Source organism: Sturnus vulgaris, chromosome 7 (assembly GCF_052056855.1).
Source record: "Sturnus vulgaris isolate bStuVul1 chromosome 7, bStuVul1.hap1, whole genome shotgun sequence".
Taxonomy (NCBI): Eukaryota; Metazoa; Chordata; class Aves; order Passeriformes; family Sturnidae; genus Sturnus; species Sturnus vulgaris.
The window spans coordinates 31674063-31691442 of NC_142249.1; the positions used below are offsets into that span (position 1 = coordinate 31674063).

Consider the following 17380-nt stretch of genomic DNA (forward strand, 5'->3'; position numbering starts at 1 on the left):
AGACAGTGGGGCACACCTTGCAGAGAGGGCTGTTTGAAGGGCTGAAGATTTGCTCAAGAAGCAAGTTGCAACAAGCAGGGTGTTTTCACAATCTTTGTTTTAAGGGAGCCTATGTGGTCCTGCTTGGTCTGTGGTGATGTGGGCTGCATGTTAACAGAAGTCTGAATAAAGGCAGCATGAGCAGATTTATATCTGTCTTTACAGTTTTTAGAAGCATTGGTGTAAGTCCATATCTACATTGAGACTTTCCTGATTTTTTGTCTCTTTTCCTCCCACAGTCTTTCAGTACTCTACGTTTCCCCACCATACAGGAATTCCCAGTTGTGAAACAAACCCTGAACTGCCCTGGTGCCCCATCCACGTTCCCACTGAGTTCTGTGCTGACGCTGGAGACGTGGCAGAGCACGGGGCCATGAGTGCCAGCCCCAGGCTGTAGCTGGTGGTGCTGGGGCAGAGCAGCCTCTGCACAGCACGAGCAGGGGCAGGAGAAGAGCAGCAGCACCACAGACATCAGGGAGGCTCGGCTGTTGCCACCTGATGGGTTTGTGTGGCCAGCAGCTCTGAGGGCCAGGAGGAGAGGCTTGGCCAAGGTGAACGCGGTGACGCTGCAATAGAGCATACGAGGAGTGTGCTTTGTGGTAGTATTTATTTAGGAACCGTGAGTAACTACAGCCGTAGAGGTCTCATCTTTGCAATTCTGATGGTTTAACAAACAGGGAGAATATTAGCATATTTTTATTAAGGTACAAAATACACCCCGTTGTTGCCTAAAACATAAAAAAAAAAAAAAAGTGAGGAAAGCTCTGTATGCTCTAAATCAGATTCAAAACCTTTCTGTATAAGGAATTGTGGCAATACTGTGTTTAGTATAACAAGAGGTTTTTATCAATCAAAAAGAAAAGACATGCTGGCAATCTGAACTTAGCAACAAAGAGTAAAGCAGTTACAAACCGTCGTGTCATCCACTTTAGTTGAGCTTTGAATGTAAAGAGTAAATCATATGAAACACATACACAACTAGGTAATATCAAACAACCTAAGGTTGATAATGTACACACCTGTATTAAAGTACACTGACTACTTAATGGTGAGGATTTAAGGTAATGTCTTTTTTTAAAAGAGGTAACCTTTGAAATGCAAATGGTTGCACTTTACACACAAAAAGTGGAAAAGAAAATCACTTTTGGAATGATACATAGATATAAGACACACTGGTTTTAGATTATGCATAATCACCTTGCAGCCTCTGATATTACCTCTGAACAACCACAAAAAAAAAAATTAAAAAGTGCCAATACTGTGAAAGGAAAGCAAAGTTACTAAGTCTGAGTGCGTTAACCATTTCTGAAAAAAAAAAGGGGTTTGAATTTTATTTTATTTTGTTTTTCTGCGTTTTTAAAGAATGCAACAGCCTTACTGGTGCAGGTTTAAGACAAAAACAAGACAGTCAAGCTCATAAGGTAGAAATAGGTCCTATATAGATTAAGAGTCTTTGGAAATTGCTAAGAATAGAGGAGTTTGTAATCCAGGCTACTATCTTTTTGGCTACTCGAAAAATCTGTGGGAGTTTCCAGCTTATCATCAGTTGAAATCTGTTTTGCAATTGCCAAACAAATGCAAGTAAAACTTTAACTAACCTGGGATTCCATTCACAGACATGCACAGAGAAATCACTGATTGTGCAATAGCCTGTTTTTTCACAGCAGCATATATATAATACATAAGTCTTTATTAGACTGACCAGCAACACTGAAAATATTCTCAGTCTTTGTGTTTTCAGTCTGTTTCTTAAGTAGGCAGCTGCAACTGCACTGTAGTGACAGGCTCCATAAGGGAAAGATGACCAAGTGGGATCAGCTGGCTAAAAGCAAGATCAGGAAACCACCTGGATGTTTAATGCTAGCCAGTAATGCAAGGGCAGTAACAGCTCTCTAACAGAGGCAGTGAATATGTCTGAAGTTTGAACTGTGAGACTCTGCTTAAAGCAAACGAGAAATGAACCATGCCAACATGCAAATTGCAATGCTGGCTGTGTCAAACCTTCCCTTACAGAAGGTACAGCTCAGGGGATAGCCTGTTCCTCAGGACTGGAGAGATTCACTGCATGTCTGGCCAATGATTCCTTTAAAGTAGATCTCGGGGAGCCAACTTAGCTGCAGTTTTGGCTGCGAAAACTGATGGTAAAGAGCAATGAGCTCAGTAAATAGACTATTTTTCTTTAAGATGTTCAGAATATAACTTGCTTTCCATGCATTTGATTTTAAAATTTATCTGGGCAACTTAGTTGATGGCTTGCTTAAAGTCAATCCAATCCTTCTAGCAACTTAAAAATAGCCTGCTGGTTTGAAGTAATGCCCATACATAAAGCTAACAGGTATCAACTGATCATGCTGAAATAATAACCCCCCAAAGACCTACGTTTCACACAAGGTGCTTTTGATAATTTGGTTTTCTGAGCCTTATAAGGAGAGTCTTTAAATATTTATCTTTTTTTTAGCCTTGTTTCATTCTTCCTCCTCTTCATCTTCTTCTCCTTCTCCCTCTCCCTCTTTTGCCATTGTTTCTACAAGGAGCTCTGCGGTGCACGTGGCTTCCCCAAGGCTGTTAACAGCTTTGCAGGTGTATTTGGCATCATCGTCCCCACATACTTCAGAAATAGTCAAAGAACAGTTCCCTTCCTCATCGTAATCTATCTGGAAGTGACGGGACTCCTTGACAGGCTGATCGTCCTTGAACCACATCACCTCGGGGTCGGGATAGCCTGGAGGAGCGGAGAGAGAACAGTGGCTGCAATTAACGAGCGTTAACTCAGCGCTAATTACCTGATGCTCTAATTCCCGTATGGACGTGCCAATGTGTTGATAGACAAATATTTCATTGACTTCTATGGGAAAATAAATGTAGATGATGTGAGGCTTTTTTAGTTCACATTTACCTGAAACTATTTTTTATGAAGAGCAAAAACTGCACGTGAGCACTGCAGTACTTGCTGGATTCCTCCTTCCAGTCCTTTAGCAGTGCCTGCAGACAGCTTTTGTCAGCCAGGGAACTCCTGACAGTGCATCTGAGGCTCACGTTACACTGCAGCTTCTCCGGAGACAACAGTTCCCAACACCGAGATTTAGAATTTCAAGGGTAAGCTGTTTTGGGCTTACAATTTAATATCTTTCTCAGGTTGCTTTGCCGTGGTTATTCTGAATTTTCCTCCTCTTAATCTGCTCCTTACATTGCACTCTTCTGTGTTTGTTAGGGTAAGTGAGGAAGTCTAAGAAAAGCATTTTGATTGTGCATCTCAAAAGGACTTTCAGAGCCTTTTATGAAGCAAATGGCTCTGCTAAGCCTCGGAGCAGCACTGTACAATGCCTGCTGCAGAACAATCCCTTATACAGTACTCTTGGCTGCTGTAACAAATTGAAGGTTTGTGGTCTCAGCCAAGTTCTGGACTGCAACGGGAGGATAGCTTCCCACTGAGCAGAAATAAAGTGCAGGAATCCCTAATACACGGTGAACATTACAGCAATACACTGCAAAGTTTGGAACATCAGCCGTGGTACATCCATCTCTTTTATTCCATGCAGTACTTGTGCACATACCCCTCACACTGAGCGTCCATCACCAGTAATAATCCATCCTCACATCTCCACTGTAAGGTAGGAAACCCAGGCAGGGAAAGATTGGGAGCACAGAAACAAACAAGCAGAAGGTCGATGAGGCAGGTTCTGATTTCCTAATTTTAAGATTATGAATTAACTTGTACACATGCAGGATGGTACTGACCCTACCCGTTTTGTTTTCACAGCTCTTCTTTCCAAATTTCTAGTTTTCATTCACAACTGAGACACACAAGGTTCAGTCTCATTGCAGGAGAAGTGGCAGTGGTCTTGGCCTTTACACTCTTGGGCTGACCATGCCCACGCTCCTTACATGTCTTCTCATAAACTTATACTTTGCATATTCCAGGTTTCTTTAAAGTGAGTTAAAAAACCCCAAACAACAGAACAGTATTTTCTAGATGTGACTTATGTGACCAGCACAAGAATATTATCTTTACTTCTCATGCACATACAGTTAGGGAGTTGTTTGCCTTTAATAAAATATATGTATGGCTTAAAGTTATCTTACCTTATTTCAGGTGACCTGAAACTAGTCTGTCATTTCAGACAAATGACCTCCTACTAATTCTTGGTCTCTTGCTGGCACTGTCTAAGAGTATACCATTGGAATTTGCTTCTACTTTGCATCTTGCTTTTACTATTCCCTCAAAAATCAAACAACCATTCCCACTTGCTATTCTAAATTAGTGGTTCACATGTGGACTCCTGGAGACTTCTGTTCTATGGCAAGCACAGAACAAGCTCCAAATAATTTCTGTTATTGCAACACATTCATGCTGTGACATGCAGATACTGGTAAAGCAAAATGGCACCAACTCAACAATAATACAGAAGTAAAAATTGAAAAAGTGAAACAATTGCCCAGTGCAGAAAGCTGACGAGGAAGGAAAGAAAGAAACAGACACGCTTATTCAAAGTACCTTCAATTTTGCAGTCAAATCTAGCAGCACTTCCTTCCACAACTTCCATGTCAAGGATTTTTTTAGTAAAATATGGTTTTACGTGGGGCTTTTCTTCAGCCACTTCTTCGAGGAAAGCATCTGGAGGAGAACAAAGAGGTAGTGAACAATTTTACAGGGCATGTTCTCAAAAGATGTATTTTAGTTTTTAATTGCCAGATGGTAATGAAAGCATTTTTTATTTCACTTCATTGTCAGACTAACGGGACAGCGAGGATGTTGCCTGCTTTGCTTTGTGCCGATCTTTTGCAGCTGAACGAGGATTCAGGCCATAAATAGAAAGAAATGTACGTGCAGGGCCACCATGCTATGAATCCTCAGTATTTTTCCCTTGAATTTGTTTCTAGCCAAACCTGGACTTTTGCTAGTCAGAGGGATAAATACTCCACTTGTATCAGGCCCGCAGTCTATGTGGGTTTGTCAAAATTGCTTGATTTTCAGCAGTGTCAAACATTTGCACCTCTGACTGTTACACACCACTAATTCACATTTAATCTGGGGACATACAGGAGTAACAGACATTTCCTTAAATGCCCTTTCTGAGGAGCACGGTTAATGCAGGGTGTGTGCCATGGTTACAGCAAGTGTTAATACTTTATTGCTTCCTTGCTTGCTTACTTGCATGAGAAGGCAATACATCACTGTCATCTTTGTATAAACATGCATTCCCAAACTCAGAGAAAATGCAGCTGACAAATCTGCCTTAATTCTTTGGCTTTAAAAAGAAAAGAGTTTACTGCCTATGCTTATACTGACATTTGGAGTAGCAGAACAATATAAAAAGAGTGGTTTTTTGACAGATTTCTTTAAAAAATAGTAAGATAAAAACAGAGAGAGAGCGCACAGGAATATCCAACTCAATGACTGGTTTCTAGCAATTTGCTTAAAATTTCAGTAGGATTGATTCAGATACAGGTGAAAATATGGGGCAGAAAAAATGCTTACCTTCATTCTCTGCTTTGTCTGCATTTATAGGGCTGGTAGGCGAACTCCCAGAGGCCTTCCTCCCACTCATACCAGAAATCATTGCCATGGACGACAGTCTTCCTATTGCTCGGACAGCATGGCCTGTTTTCTAAGACATAACAGAAAAGGCTTCCGATCAATCCAATCCAATAGGCATGTGATTTTCTGCAACAATCGTGCTTCGGACAAATTATCTGGGATCTCTGCAAACCTCACTGGAATTGGTGGACAAACTGCTTATATATAGCTCAGTTGTTCTAGGAGAGACAGAGCAGGCTGGACTGAATTACCAAATTTAGTTGCAGATATAAACTTCCCCTGATGAACTCATACCTAAATGAATGTCTCTGTTAGCTGCGGATAAAAAGCACAGTGCGAGAGCAAAAGCCCTGTCCTGTGTAACTGGAACTGAACTCTGGTGGGGGACGCCTCCCTCCACAGCCTTCTGGGCTGGGCTGAATTTCATCCAACATGGATAATGAGCTGATATGAAATGAATGAGAAAGCACCATCTGCATGATGGGAACAGACCTCTGACAGGACCCAGGATCAACCACCAGGCTACTAAAATATGCTCAAACTATGGGAGCTGTAGTACAGATACTTGTATTGCATGAGCTTCAAGAAACGAGTGGAACATAAGAGGGAATATAAGGTAGATTTACACAAATTAGTATTTTGTAGGCTATTCAAAAGGATCCAGGATTTCACACAACTCCTGTAGCTATCAGCATGGCACAGATGGATCTGCTGCTCCAGTTACAGCATTAGGAAAAAAGAAGATATGGAGATTGAATATGTTAGAGAAAACCAGTCTGATTGAATGCATGGGAAGCTGGGGAAGTTCCAACAAGATAGAACTCTTTGCTTAGTAGAATGAAACTGCCACAGAGAATTTAGGGAGGCCAGGCAGGTAACTTTTACCTGAACTGTTCAGGTTTGTTAAGACTTACACAATCCCCCAGCTCTCAGTGGCAGGGAGAGGGCAGGGAAGAGACAGGCATACCCCCAGAAGAGTAGAAAAAACTATACTTGAGCTCACACACCTTTTAGTAGCCTGAAATTAGATCATCCTGTGTAAGCCATGTGCAGCTGTGCACCCTCCTACTGCCCAGCTGCAGGAACCAGACCTGCTGTCCTGCATTCCCACCCTGGCCACGCCAGAGCTTTCACCAGCAGCAGGAACCCCCTGGTATGATGTGTTTCCCAGAATCATAAATATTAAAGAGACTTATTAGGACATCCAGCCCAATTCCATGTCCTCTTCATTACCTGCCATTTTCTTCTGGCCATATATTTCTTCATCCTATCTTTGGAAAGTTTTTTGGCTTCCATGTTTTTGGTGTCTTTTTGCAGCCAGGGATGCTGAAGACATTGAGTACAATTTAAGCGACTCCTGTTTTTGTATAAAAAGACCAGTCAGTGTTGCCAGTAACGAGAGAGGAACCTACCTGCTGTAACATTATTTTGTGCTCTCTTTGCTGGGAGCTGATTTTTGTGTTTCCTAAATTTAGCAACAAAGATCACATGGTTTTGCTTTCCCAGCCATTCTAACGTCTTAAACTCACTTTCAATTTTTATAGATCTTTTTGAGAGAAAATTGTGCATTTTAAAGTGTTAATAAAAACATTATAAAATAAAGCAGGAAAAGCTGTATGGAACTTTAGGCATGGAACACATACAGCAGAGCCACAATGGCAATGATTCAGCTGCTTCATGCTGGCAGAACCCTGTCCCAGATCTCCTTTCCTTCACTTACAGAGATTTCACCATCCCACCACTTAACACCCTCCTGAACATCTAACAGAACAGAAATGTCCAAATCTCTCACCACACTTCACTTTGCTCAGGATGCACAGGTAAATAACCCTCTGTTCTCCACCCATACATTGCAAACTCATTGGAAGAAATATGTTTCTTTTCCTTGGTTTGTTCAGACACTTCTGCAAACAGAGCTTCCAACTCTGATTTTTTTTTTCTTGCCTAATTACTACATTTATAGGGAAGCTGCCTACTCAGAGGTACCGCACTTAAAAGCGACACACGTCAAAACTGCAACCCATTCAGAGCTAGACAGAACGTGTCATGCAGGAATGTGTGCCAGGCAAGAGTGGGGGTCGGAGTGGCCACACACAAGCCCCGGTGCCCCTCGCCCGAGGGGAGGGAAGAGCACAAAGAGCCGGCGAGTGAAGCCAAAGCTCCATTCAGCCCCGGCAGCCCGTGAGTGGAACAGAGAGCGCTGCACACGCGGAGCCGGGCGGGCACGCACAGCTCCTTATAAAGTATGGCCAGAGATGCTGCGGCCATGCGGAGATCCGGGGGGAAACACGAATGGCAACTGCGGCTAAATGCAAACACAGAAAGTGCAGCAAGTAAGTCCGGCAGCTTTACTTCATGTCTTTCTTTAGTAGATTGCTGATAAAGTCCTTGGCATCGTCAGAGATTTCATCGAAAGCCTCATCGTCGAAGTCCCACGTCGCTGAGGTGACATTGGCAAGGGTTTCGTTGTCGTTGTCTCCCATGAAAGGAGAAAGTCCGCTGACCCTGGGGATGGGACAGACACAGACACAGAACAAACCACGTCAATTCGCAAATTACCGGAGGAGCAAGTTAAAATCGCGTGTGACATCTCCCATGCTCTGCAGCTCTTCATCAATAAAAGCTTGCTTTAAAAAATAAATTAAATTAAAAGGGACTCAAAATTAACTACAGATAGTCTTATGGGAAGGAAACTAGAATTTTGCCAGCAAAACTGAAAGGCACATTTTTCTGGTTTCCTTCTCTTCTCCCAAGACATTTTTGAGGAGAATTAGAATTAGGTGAAATTGGAGCAAAATAGTTTGTTAAATGACTTGTCTAGTTCTGCATAACTAATACTGGATTTTTCACACCAAATTCAGTGGAATATCCTTTTTTTTTTCCCCTGGCATTTCCTCAGAATCATAGAATTGTTAGGGTTGGAAGGGACTTTTGGAGATTATCTAATTTCAGGGATATTTTGCTGCCTTTACTGTCAAACCAAGGGAGTTTTTGTACATTTTATTCCATTTATTCTGCAGAGAGACCCCAAGAAGAAAGACACATAATGAAATAATGAAATCCACAGGGCTGTGTTGTAAACAAATGTACTCTGAATTATGCAGACAGATAAAACAGTGCTGCATCACTGCAGGCTGTGGAGTTATGCAGATGCATCCAGAAATGATTTGGTCTTTATGTTCTCCATCAGTCATGATGATGCATGAAATGGAAATAATACTCTCCTATAACCTAAGTTGAGCTTCCAAGGCTTTTTATACAATATAACTGATAAATTGCCAGTGAAAGGCAATTACAGAACATCATGGTGTCATTTTTGCAGTCTCTTTCTGCAGTTGAGCATTATCCTTTATTACACTGTGCATCTGGATACTTTTGATGCCTGTATATATCATGCTTTCAGAAAAAAACTTAGAGGTGAAAGGTTGCTTATTCCTTAGAACTACAAGTTATTCACTTTTCCAGGTCCTACTGGCATGCAATTTACAGAATAAACTATTCTTCATGAATTTTTACAGACTTTATTTGGTTTCTCTGTACAATTGTGTTAACCAGTATTACTCCCTTTTTTTAAAATATGGAAAAATAACTAATTTATTATGGTTCTGAAAACACTACATGGAAATTATATTGTATGAATATCATGGTGCCACTGAATATCACAGAACAGACTAGTTAAAAAAAGATTGGGGTCAAATAAAGTGAGCTATAAGATTAATAATATTAGAATGGTCTCCTTCGAAGTTATTTTGCTTCTTTTTTGGCTCTTATTACATTCAAAATCTGATTTGTTCCTAAGCATTTTATTTTATAAGCAAAGCAGAAACACACACTCTTTGAAGTCTCACACAGAGCAGACACTAAATCTTTTACCATTTCTGGAAGTTGTGTGCAGTACAGCAGACTCTAGAATCTTACGTGTATACTTCAGAAACTTCTTAGTAATAATACATGAGCTGAAGATAAAAGGTTTGTTTATTCTTAGGCAGAACAAGGTAAATCAGAACAGAATGTATTTGCTGTCTTACTTTCCATTATATGTGGTGCACTCGAATGCAACAGTGAATCCTGACTTTGTAAATGTGCAAGGTGGCATAAATCCATTTATGAAGATGTAACAGGCACAAATTACCAAAGCCTGAAAGATGAACATGCCAAAAATGCCTCCCTTAAGCAACTTTACCACGATTGTTCCCTGTGTTTGACACTTGCTTGACTGGAGGAGAGGTTTGTGCCCGACAGGACAGCACTGCAGAGCTGGCACAGCTGCGGGCAGGGCTCGGCTCTGCTCTGCCCGCACCCTCTCCAGCCCCCACGGCCAGGTATGTCCAGGAAGCACAGGAATGTCTGTCCTGGAATCACAAAGCATTGCTGCAGGGCCTTAAACCCACCTCCTCTCCAGCATCTGAACATCTGCTCAGTTGTGACAATGTTCTCCATAATGTTTGAGCAAGTGAGAAAATCTCGTGCAGACAGCAGTTCTGATTTTGGCTTCCACATACTGACTGCTGGTTTGTCTCGTTTTTACCTTGTGGTAGGAAAACAGTCTCAGCCAAGCCAGCAGCTTATACAAGGACAGGTCTGGGAAGTATTCCTTTAGCTCACTGTCAAAAGAGGGGATGCACATTTTCTCTTCATCCAGTTAAGCTTCCAGAGGATGCACTTCGGCAGCCAGAGCAACAACAATCCCTTTTCCCTTCAATACTTGATCGAAGTATGTCAGAGGTGACCTCTGCACAGTATTACCACAAATAGTGCTGTGCAGCTCTTGCACTACATTGGACAAGATTCTGGCCTATTTCCAGAGGTTAAAGCTGCAGTAGTGAGAGATCATATGCATACTAAAAAACCTGCTATAGGTACAGGGACATTGCCTCATGTGGAAGCACCACTTCTCCGTGGTGCTGTAAGAGGCGGTGCTTGTTCTGCATGTCCCACACAGCTTTTGAAGAGTGAGGATAAATTAAAGGATGAGAAGATTAGAGAAGGAAAAAAAATTTGGTTGTTGTTTTTGGTTTTGTGTGTGTGTATTTGTGGTTTTTTGTTTTAGAATTGTATGACAGAATTATCTGATAAAATTTTAAATGCTGTAGTAAGATTACTCAATCCCATGCATTTGGTAAATTACCAGGTGAGCCCCCACTCACTTTGTAATTTGTGAACACCAGTGTAACAATGCCCATTCAAACATTTAAATGAATCTATTTTCGTACTCCTGAATGTGCTGTTGCAGATTTATAAAGCTAAAATAATTTTTTCTTTCTACTACAGTTTTACACTGTGAATCAGTTGCCTTGTTGTGGAAATACTTCTAAGGGAGAACCAGATCCTTGTCTATAGTCGGAAAACAAAATCCCGCAACTAGTGTGGATTATAGCCAGAAATTTTTATCTCTAGCACAGATTTCACTGACCGAAGTCTTGCTTGTTCATTTCTTAATAGCCATTTAAAGTAATAATGTTCCAGCAACTCTTTTGACAGATAATGGAAACAATTTCTTTTTGGAATGCTGGAGTGATAAAGATGAGCTACTGCTCCAGAAAATTAACACTGAGCTTACACTGCTAAGTTACTCTTAGACAAGCAGCAGGCTGTTTACTGAAAACATTTTTCAAGCTACTTTACCAGGCATCCTCCTGGCATGTTAAGAACCATTTGTTTAGAAAGTCTTTCACAGTTTCCACTTCTAAATAAAGAAGAAATATATTTTATCCTCTAGGAGTTCCTTAACATTTATCGGTCTGTTCTAACAAAGCTCTGAGTACAGACTTAGAAATCTTAAGACGAAAAGGGTCCAATGTGGATGCAAATTTCATTCCTATGTAACAAACACCATGGCATTTCGACTAGAAATCTTTGCATTAAGACTCCCACTAATCCAGGGAAGATGGCTTTGCTGCTTTTCTCAAAGGGTCAGACTATGAGCATTCCTCTGCAATGCTTGCAGCACTAACTGCCCGGGACTGCTGGCACTCAGCTCCTCCTTACAGGCTTTGCCTTGCGCTGGCAGCACAAAAAGTAACAATCTCAGTATGAACAAGTCTTGGTATCTGCTTCTGATAAACCTGTGCAGGGCATGTCAAATAAGCCTGTGATGATGACACCCTGGAGATCATGTAGAGAATTAATTCTTTTTCAAGTGAACTAAAGCAAATAAATAGTCCAAGGATACTTTGTCAGGGACGCACAGCCATGAGACAGCCCATACTGGTCCTCTCTGCAAGAAGCAGCCCACTGAACCCATGTAAAGGAAGACAGCTCTGCTGAAGCAAGGGTGTTATTGCTGTCCTCCTCCTTGTTTCACATGCCCAGTGGATTAATGAGGAACCACAGTTTGCCAGTGCCACTGAACAAATAAAACATTTTCTTTTGAGTGGTGCAGTCTGACATTAAAGCCTTCCTAACTTAGTTTAAGGAAAGAACAAGGAGTGCTCTCACATCTTTAATATAAAGAGGTATAAACTTTTACCATGACATGGAGCCGAGTGTAAGCCAGCAGTGCCTGGCTTTATCCCTGTTCCAAGCCAGCACACCTCAAGATGAACGATGCTGGAAGATCTTTCAACCAACCCAAACTGCCAAACAAGGGAGGGGGAACAGCAGTGATGAACAACACAATGGATAAAAGCAAAAGGGATTGTTTGAAGAATCAGGGTGTGTGCTGTTAGGAAGGTGCTGAAGGAGAAGAGTATACAGCAAGATCAAATGTGATATTAAAACACAGTGCAAGATAAAGTATATTAAAAAAATATTAATTGACGGAGATCAACTATGCTGAAAAGATAAACAGCCTGGCACTGATAAAGCAAGGAGAACTATTGGAACACAAGCAGGGGTTTGAATCAGCCACAGATAATTCCTCCCTGAAACCACTTGGATCTTATGGTGCCTGAAGAAAAAGAGCAATCCACATTCAATGCATGCCCATGCAGTGCTGGAACCTTAGACTGAAAATTGTTTTGAAATAAAAATTAGAAATTGTTTCAGATTACTAAATATTCAAAGCAATGATTATCCAAATTGATCATCAGAAAAGAACTAGAAATAGAAAAAACATGTAAATTCAGCAATGCCCAGAAGAATAAATGGAACAGAAAGAGCTGGAAAGAATTCAGGACGTTTAACCTTCATTAGATAAAGATTATTGGAAATGCAGAAAGAAACACCGAAACAGACATAAATGGAGATGATATACACAAGCTATAATATTTGTGGCCTGTTATTTCAAAGGCAATAGATCAACTTAAGTATGTGGAACAGTACTGTGATGCAGAACAGGACAGAATACAAGATAAAAGTGGAAGATAAAAAACATGAGGTGGAGAATACAAACGGAAATTTAAGGAAGAACAAAGACAGATGAAGAGACAGGACTGAATAAGTTATCTAGGAAGATTAAAAGGATTTAATATGTAGTTTAGAAATGTAGAGAGGGAACCCATGAACTGTAGGATGGAATTAAATCAGTCGTGCCAGAAGGAACGCAGATGCAGTATCCCAGCAGGGAGTGCAATATCTGTACTTACATCTGCATAGCAGAGGGCTGGGGAGAGGTTTTGCTGCAGGGTTTTGGAGGAGTGCTGTCACCCTGCTTCCTACTTAAGATTACATCCAACCATTTATTCTTCTGCAGGGAAGAGCCTTCACTCACAGAGCTCACTTCAGCAGCTCTCTGCTAAAGCCAGTTTGTTTCCATTGTTGTGCAGCACATCATGGAAACACAGTCACCTCTCAGGCGGGTGTTATGGCAAGTGATGCTGTTGTGTTCCCTGCTGCTTCCCTTGGGACAGATGAGGGGCACAGCAGCTCTGGGCCATCAGTAGCAAAGCTGCCCTTAAGTCCAGTGCTCTCCTCTGCCTGCAGGGCCCCACTGCCAGGGCAGGGGAGAGGGGATGCACATGCCCAGGTATGACCACAGTGATGCTGTGTGGGACAGACAGCAAGGGAGTGTGTCTTGCACTTCAGGTGTGAGATTTGGCAGTTCTGAGCTTACAATCAAAACAGGAAAGCAGAACTGCAACTAAAGAGAGATGCAGTTCTCAATGACTTTTATTTGCATTCTGTAATGATGATGTGATAGTTCATTTTGGATAATGGCTCATAGTTGTGAGTCTGTAAGAATAGCTGGGCTGTAAGAAAGTTAAGACTGATTGGGAACCTCTGTCAGTCTAGGGTGGAGAGGTGAAGTCCAAGAGATGACTCACGCGTCCTCCCTAACTCCTATTACTTTATTCTTACGGCAAGAAAGACAAAAGCTGATTATCACTCCTAGTTATTATTGTGGCAACAGCAATGCATCAAAATAAATATTTTTCGTTGTGTTTGGGTAATGCATGTTTCCATTTATGACAGGTTAAATGAGCTTAACTATACCTTAGCAAACAAATAATATATTTCACAAGGTATATCCGATCAGCTGAATGAGTGTAACACCACCCAACCCCATCAGCTGAATGGTACAGCATCCAGATATCCTGCTTGGCACAGAGGAACTGGGAAGAAGCTGACCGGTCTTCGGCAAGACATGTCGCCTTTTCCGCACCTGTTCCCTTCGCTTTGTGTCGGCGCTGTTCCCCAGCAGAGCCGCCCTGGAGCGGCAGCCCTGGCTGCGCTCCCCGGGAGCACTGGGGGCCAGCACCGACTTGTGCCTCGCTGCTCGGGCTGGGAGCGCACGGAACTCTGCCAACAGCGCACGGCCCCAAGGCCCGGGAGCGGCGCGGGCCGTGCCGCGGGGCGGGCGGGCTGCAGGCGGCGCTGCTGCACCGAGGGATGCTCCCGCTCCGCCGTCCCGCTCCCATCCCGGGAGCCGCGGGCATCTGGGCATTTGTCATCTGCCTGGGTGGGCTGCGTGAATGCAGATCCAAAGGAGCTTTCAAGATCTAGAAAGAAGTGCTTGGGAGTGAATGGAAAATAGAAGCCCTGTAAATAAACTGGCGGAGCGAAGTGACCTTGAAGCGTGGAGCACACTTCACATCTGAAACTGAAGATAACAGAAATATTCCGAGTCTTTGCTGGGAGTAAGAGGGAGTCGATGTGGTAGCTTTTGCATAGGCCAAGTAAGGAAATTGTGTTGCTCAGTTTGGAAATGAGAAGAGCATGAACAAGTGCAGGCTCATGAGAAAAGCAGGAGCACAGAACGACTGAGTAAAACTGAGGCCAAGAACTGTGCATTGCCAGGTGTCAATGAACAGGATAGCCAGGGCAGAGGGGACTCTTTAATAAAAGAAAGGTATTGAGAAGAATCTTTTTAAAGAACCAGTACAAAGCAGATCTGCAGTGGCCTTATTAATGAAGCTGGAACAAGGGAGAAGGAGCCATGCTCCAAAGCTTCTCACGTGTTTATATGGCATCAAATGTGTAAAATCACTGCTGGAAGAAAACCACTTGTTGGTCAAAGCATGGAGATGTTATTTCCATATACATCTCTCTAGATCCACTCTTGTTTATAAGCATGCTGTATCCAATAATATATAAAAATCAAATCTAATACTGAAATACTTAACCAAGAGCTGCAGCCAACCATCTTCTAAAGTGTTTCCATGAGCTTAATCCATGCTGCTTATAAAATGTATGCAGTGGCTTGTGTTTGGTAATAGATTAAAATGCACTGTGAACAGATATGGTAATGCTGCGATACTTCAGTGTGTCCCACGAGACCCCAAAGTTTCACAAAATTTTTCTCTTATGGAATAAAAGAATGGAAATTATTGGTTATTAGTGCATGCTCAAATATTTCTCTTTAAGATCTGAAAAGGAAAAATAGTTTGAATTAAATAATAAAACAGTCACATTGTCTTTTTAAATGAGATGAGGCATTGCTGGTTTATGATGTAAGAAGAATAACACCAAATAGTTGAATTTCCAGAACTGCCAGTTCTGCAGTTTACCAATTGCACCCTTCAGAGAACAGTGAAGTTTTATTAAACATGCTGGAGGTGCTAATTACAACACAAAAGGCTTGAAAACTTCAAAAGTTGATGAAGATTTTGTATGTCCAGTGCTGTCAGGATTTGTGAATTGAAGAATAGAAAAGTACTCACAAAATGTAGCAGATAACTCCTATACTCCACATATCTGTTTCATATCCAATAGGTTCATAGTTTATAACTTCTGGAGCCACAAACTCAGGTGTCCCAAAGAGGACTTTCAGAGAGCCTGCATTTTCTGTGAAGAATGAAAGAGAAAACCATTAACTGCTGCATGGAGATTTTAAAAAAACAGTTATTTTCCAGTAACAGGAAAACCGGATTTGCCCTAATATTTGTGATTTTGTTAAAGATCCATATCAGAAGAAATAAATGATGCCTGAATTGCTGTTTTCGTAGCTGATACATAAGGCACATAAGAAGGTTCCTATTGCAAGGAGCTTCCACAAGACCAAATCTATGAAAAAGGAGAGCCATCAGTACTTAATTCAGATTTGTATGTCCTGAAGTAAAAAAGTGTTTGAGCCTCCATTCCTTTAGCAGTTGCACAAGAGAACTGCAGGACTGCAGTGTCAGAAAGAAGCTACAGTTTTCACAAATTATTGGATATTTATCAAAGCTTGGTGCTCTGCATGTTGTGGTAAAAAGAGTCAGTAGTGCTAAAATTATAACAATAGAAAATAACTATTTCAGTGCAACACATTTTCTTTTAGTGTAAACAGGAAAGAAAATCACTAGTGGGTTGCAAGCCTCTTAAATTTGAAGTGGCACAGGCCAGCAGTGAAACAAGAGAAAGAGTAGATGATGTGCACTAGTCAGATCACTACCTCACAGGTAAAGCTGGACTTGCTCTCAAAACCAGGCTGCCTACAAGCACACCTTTGGTGAAGGGAAAGCACAAATCACCAGCTGGCAGTCACCAGCTGCTCCAAACTTCTGTTCAGCTGGCCTGTAGCACAGCTATTCTAGATTTGCTCTGCTCCAACACTCTGTAGATGCATTTAAAATGATCTACAGTGAAACTACTACTCCAGTATGAACTGAAAGAATGAACTCTTGAGACACATGAACTGGCTTGATATTCTTCTTGTGCTGACCCACCAGTATTGTCCTGCTGGAAAGTGCAGGTAAGAGAAAAACCTGTTCATAGCCAATTACTGCCAGATTGTGCTGCCAGTGTGCAAGTGAGTGATATGTCTACATTCTAGTATAGTGTGAAACACAGAGTCATTAAGTTAGAAATTCTTAGGCAAATCTCAGTGGGCTCATTTTTGTCCATGCTTGTTCTAAATCTGACGGGAAGAAGAAAAGAATAAGCAAGGTCAGGAAGAAACAAAACTAAGGAATAGCTTAGGGAATGGGGTGGGGGGAAAACTCACATCCCAGTAACAGAATTGTATTGTAAAAATATAAAAAAATGTCAGAATATAAATTGGGTCTAACTTGAAACAGGCTTGGATTTACGTTGAGAAACTCATGTCCAGTCTGCACATCTGCCTGAACCATCAGTGTATGCCTTAACCGAGATTCACTGCATTAGATTTGTTTTTGTGCAAGAGCAGCAGCCAGATTAGGCACAGCAGAATATGCTAGAGAGGAACCATTGCTCTCCCAAAGAGATTACCGTCTAAACAAAACAGGTATGGATGGGAAGGCAAACAGATGTAACATATTCCAGTCCTGCTCCTGTTACAGTTACCACGAGTATGGGATTTGCAGCTCTATAATCAAGAGAAAAACTAAAAAATCTTCCAACAACTGCAAATCAAAGTTTAGAGGAGTCTACAAAAAGAAGCAACCTGTCCACAACACTGAATCTGAATAGATTATTTTTATTTATCAGAATTTAATTTACCAAGTTTTGCAACATAACTAC

At 41.6% G+C, this 17380-nt stretch overlaps 1 protein-coding gene across 3 annotated transcripts in view; it reads right to left on the reverse strand.

Annotated features, from left to right (window-relative positions):
- Positions 1–627: 627 nt before the first annotated feature.
- Positions 628–17380, reverse strand: part of MYLK (myosin light chain kinase) — a 196002-nt gene continuing 179249 nt past the window's right edge. For all 3 annotated transcript variants that reach the window (XM_088168285.1, XM_088168286.1, XM_014871778.2), the window contains 6 exons: positions 15619–15742; positions 7931–8083; positions 6812–6935; positions 5519–5648; positions 4535–4654; positions 628–2761 (listed from right to left, as the gene is read on the reverse strand). In XM_088168285.1, coding sequence (XP_088024411.1) covers positions 2505–2761; positions 4535–4654; positions 5519–5648; positions 6812–6935; positions 7931–8083; positions 15619–15742 — 908 coding nt within the window. In that variant the 3' untranslated portion in view covers positions 628–2504. The remainder of the gene's footprint in view (positions 2762–4534; positions 4655–5518; positions 5649–6811; positions 6936–7930; positions 8084–15618; positions 15743–17380) is intronic.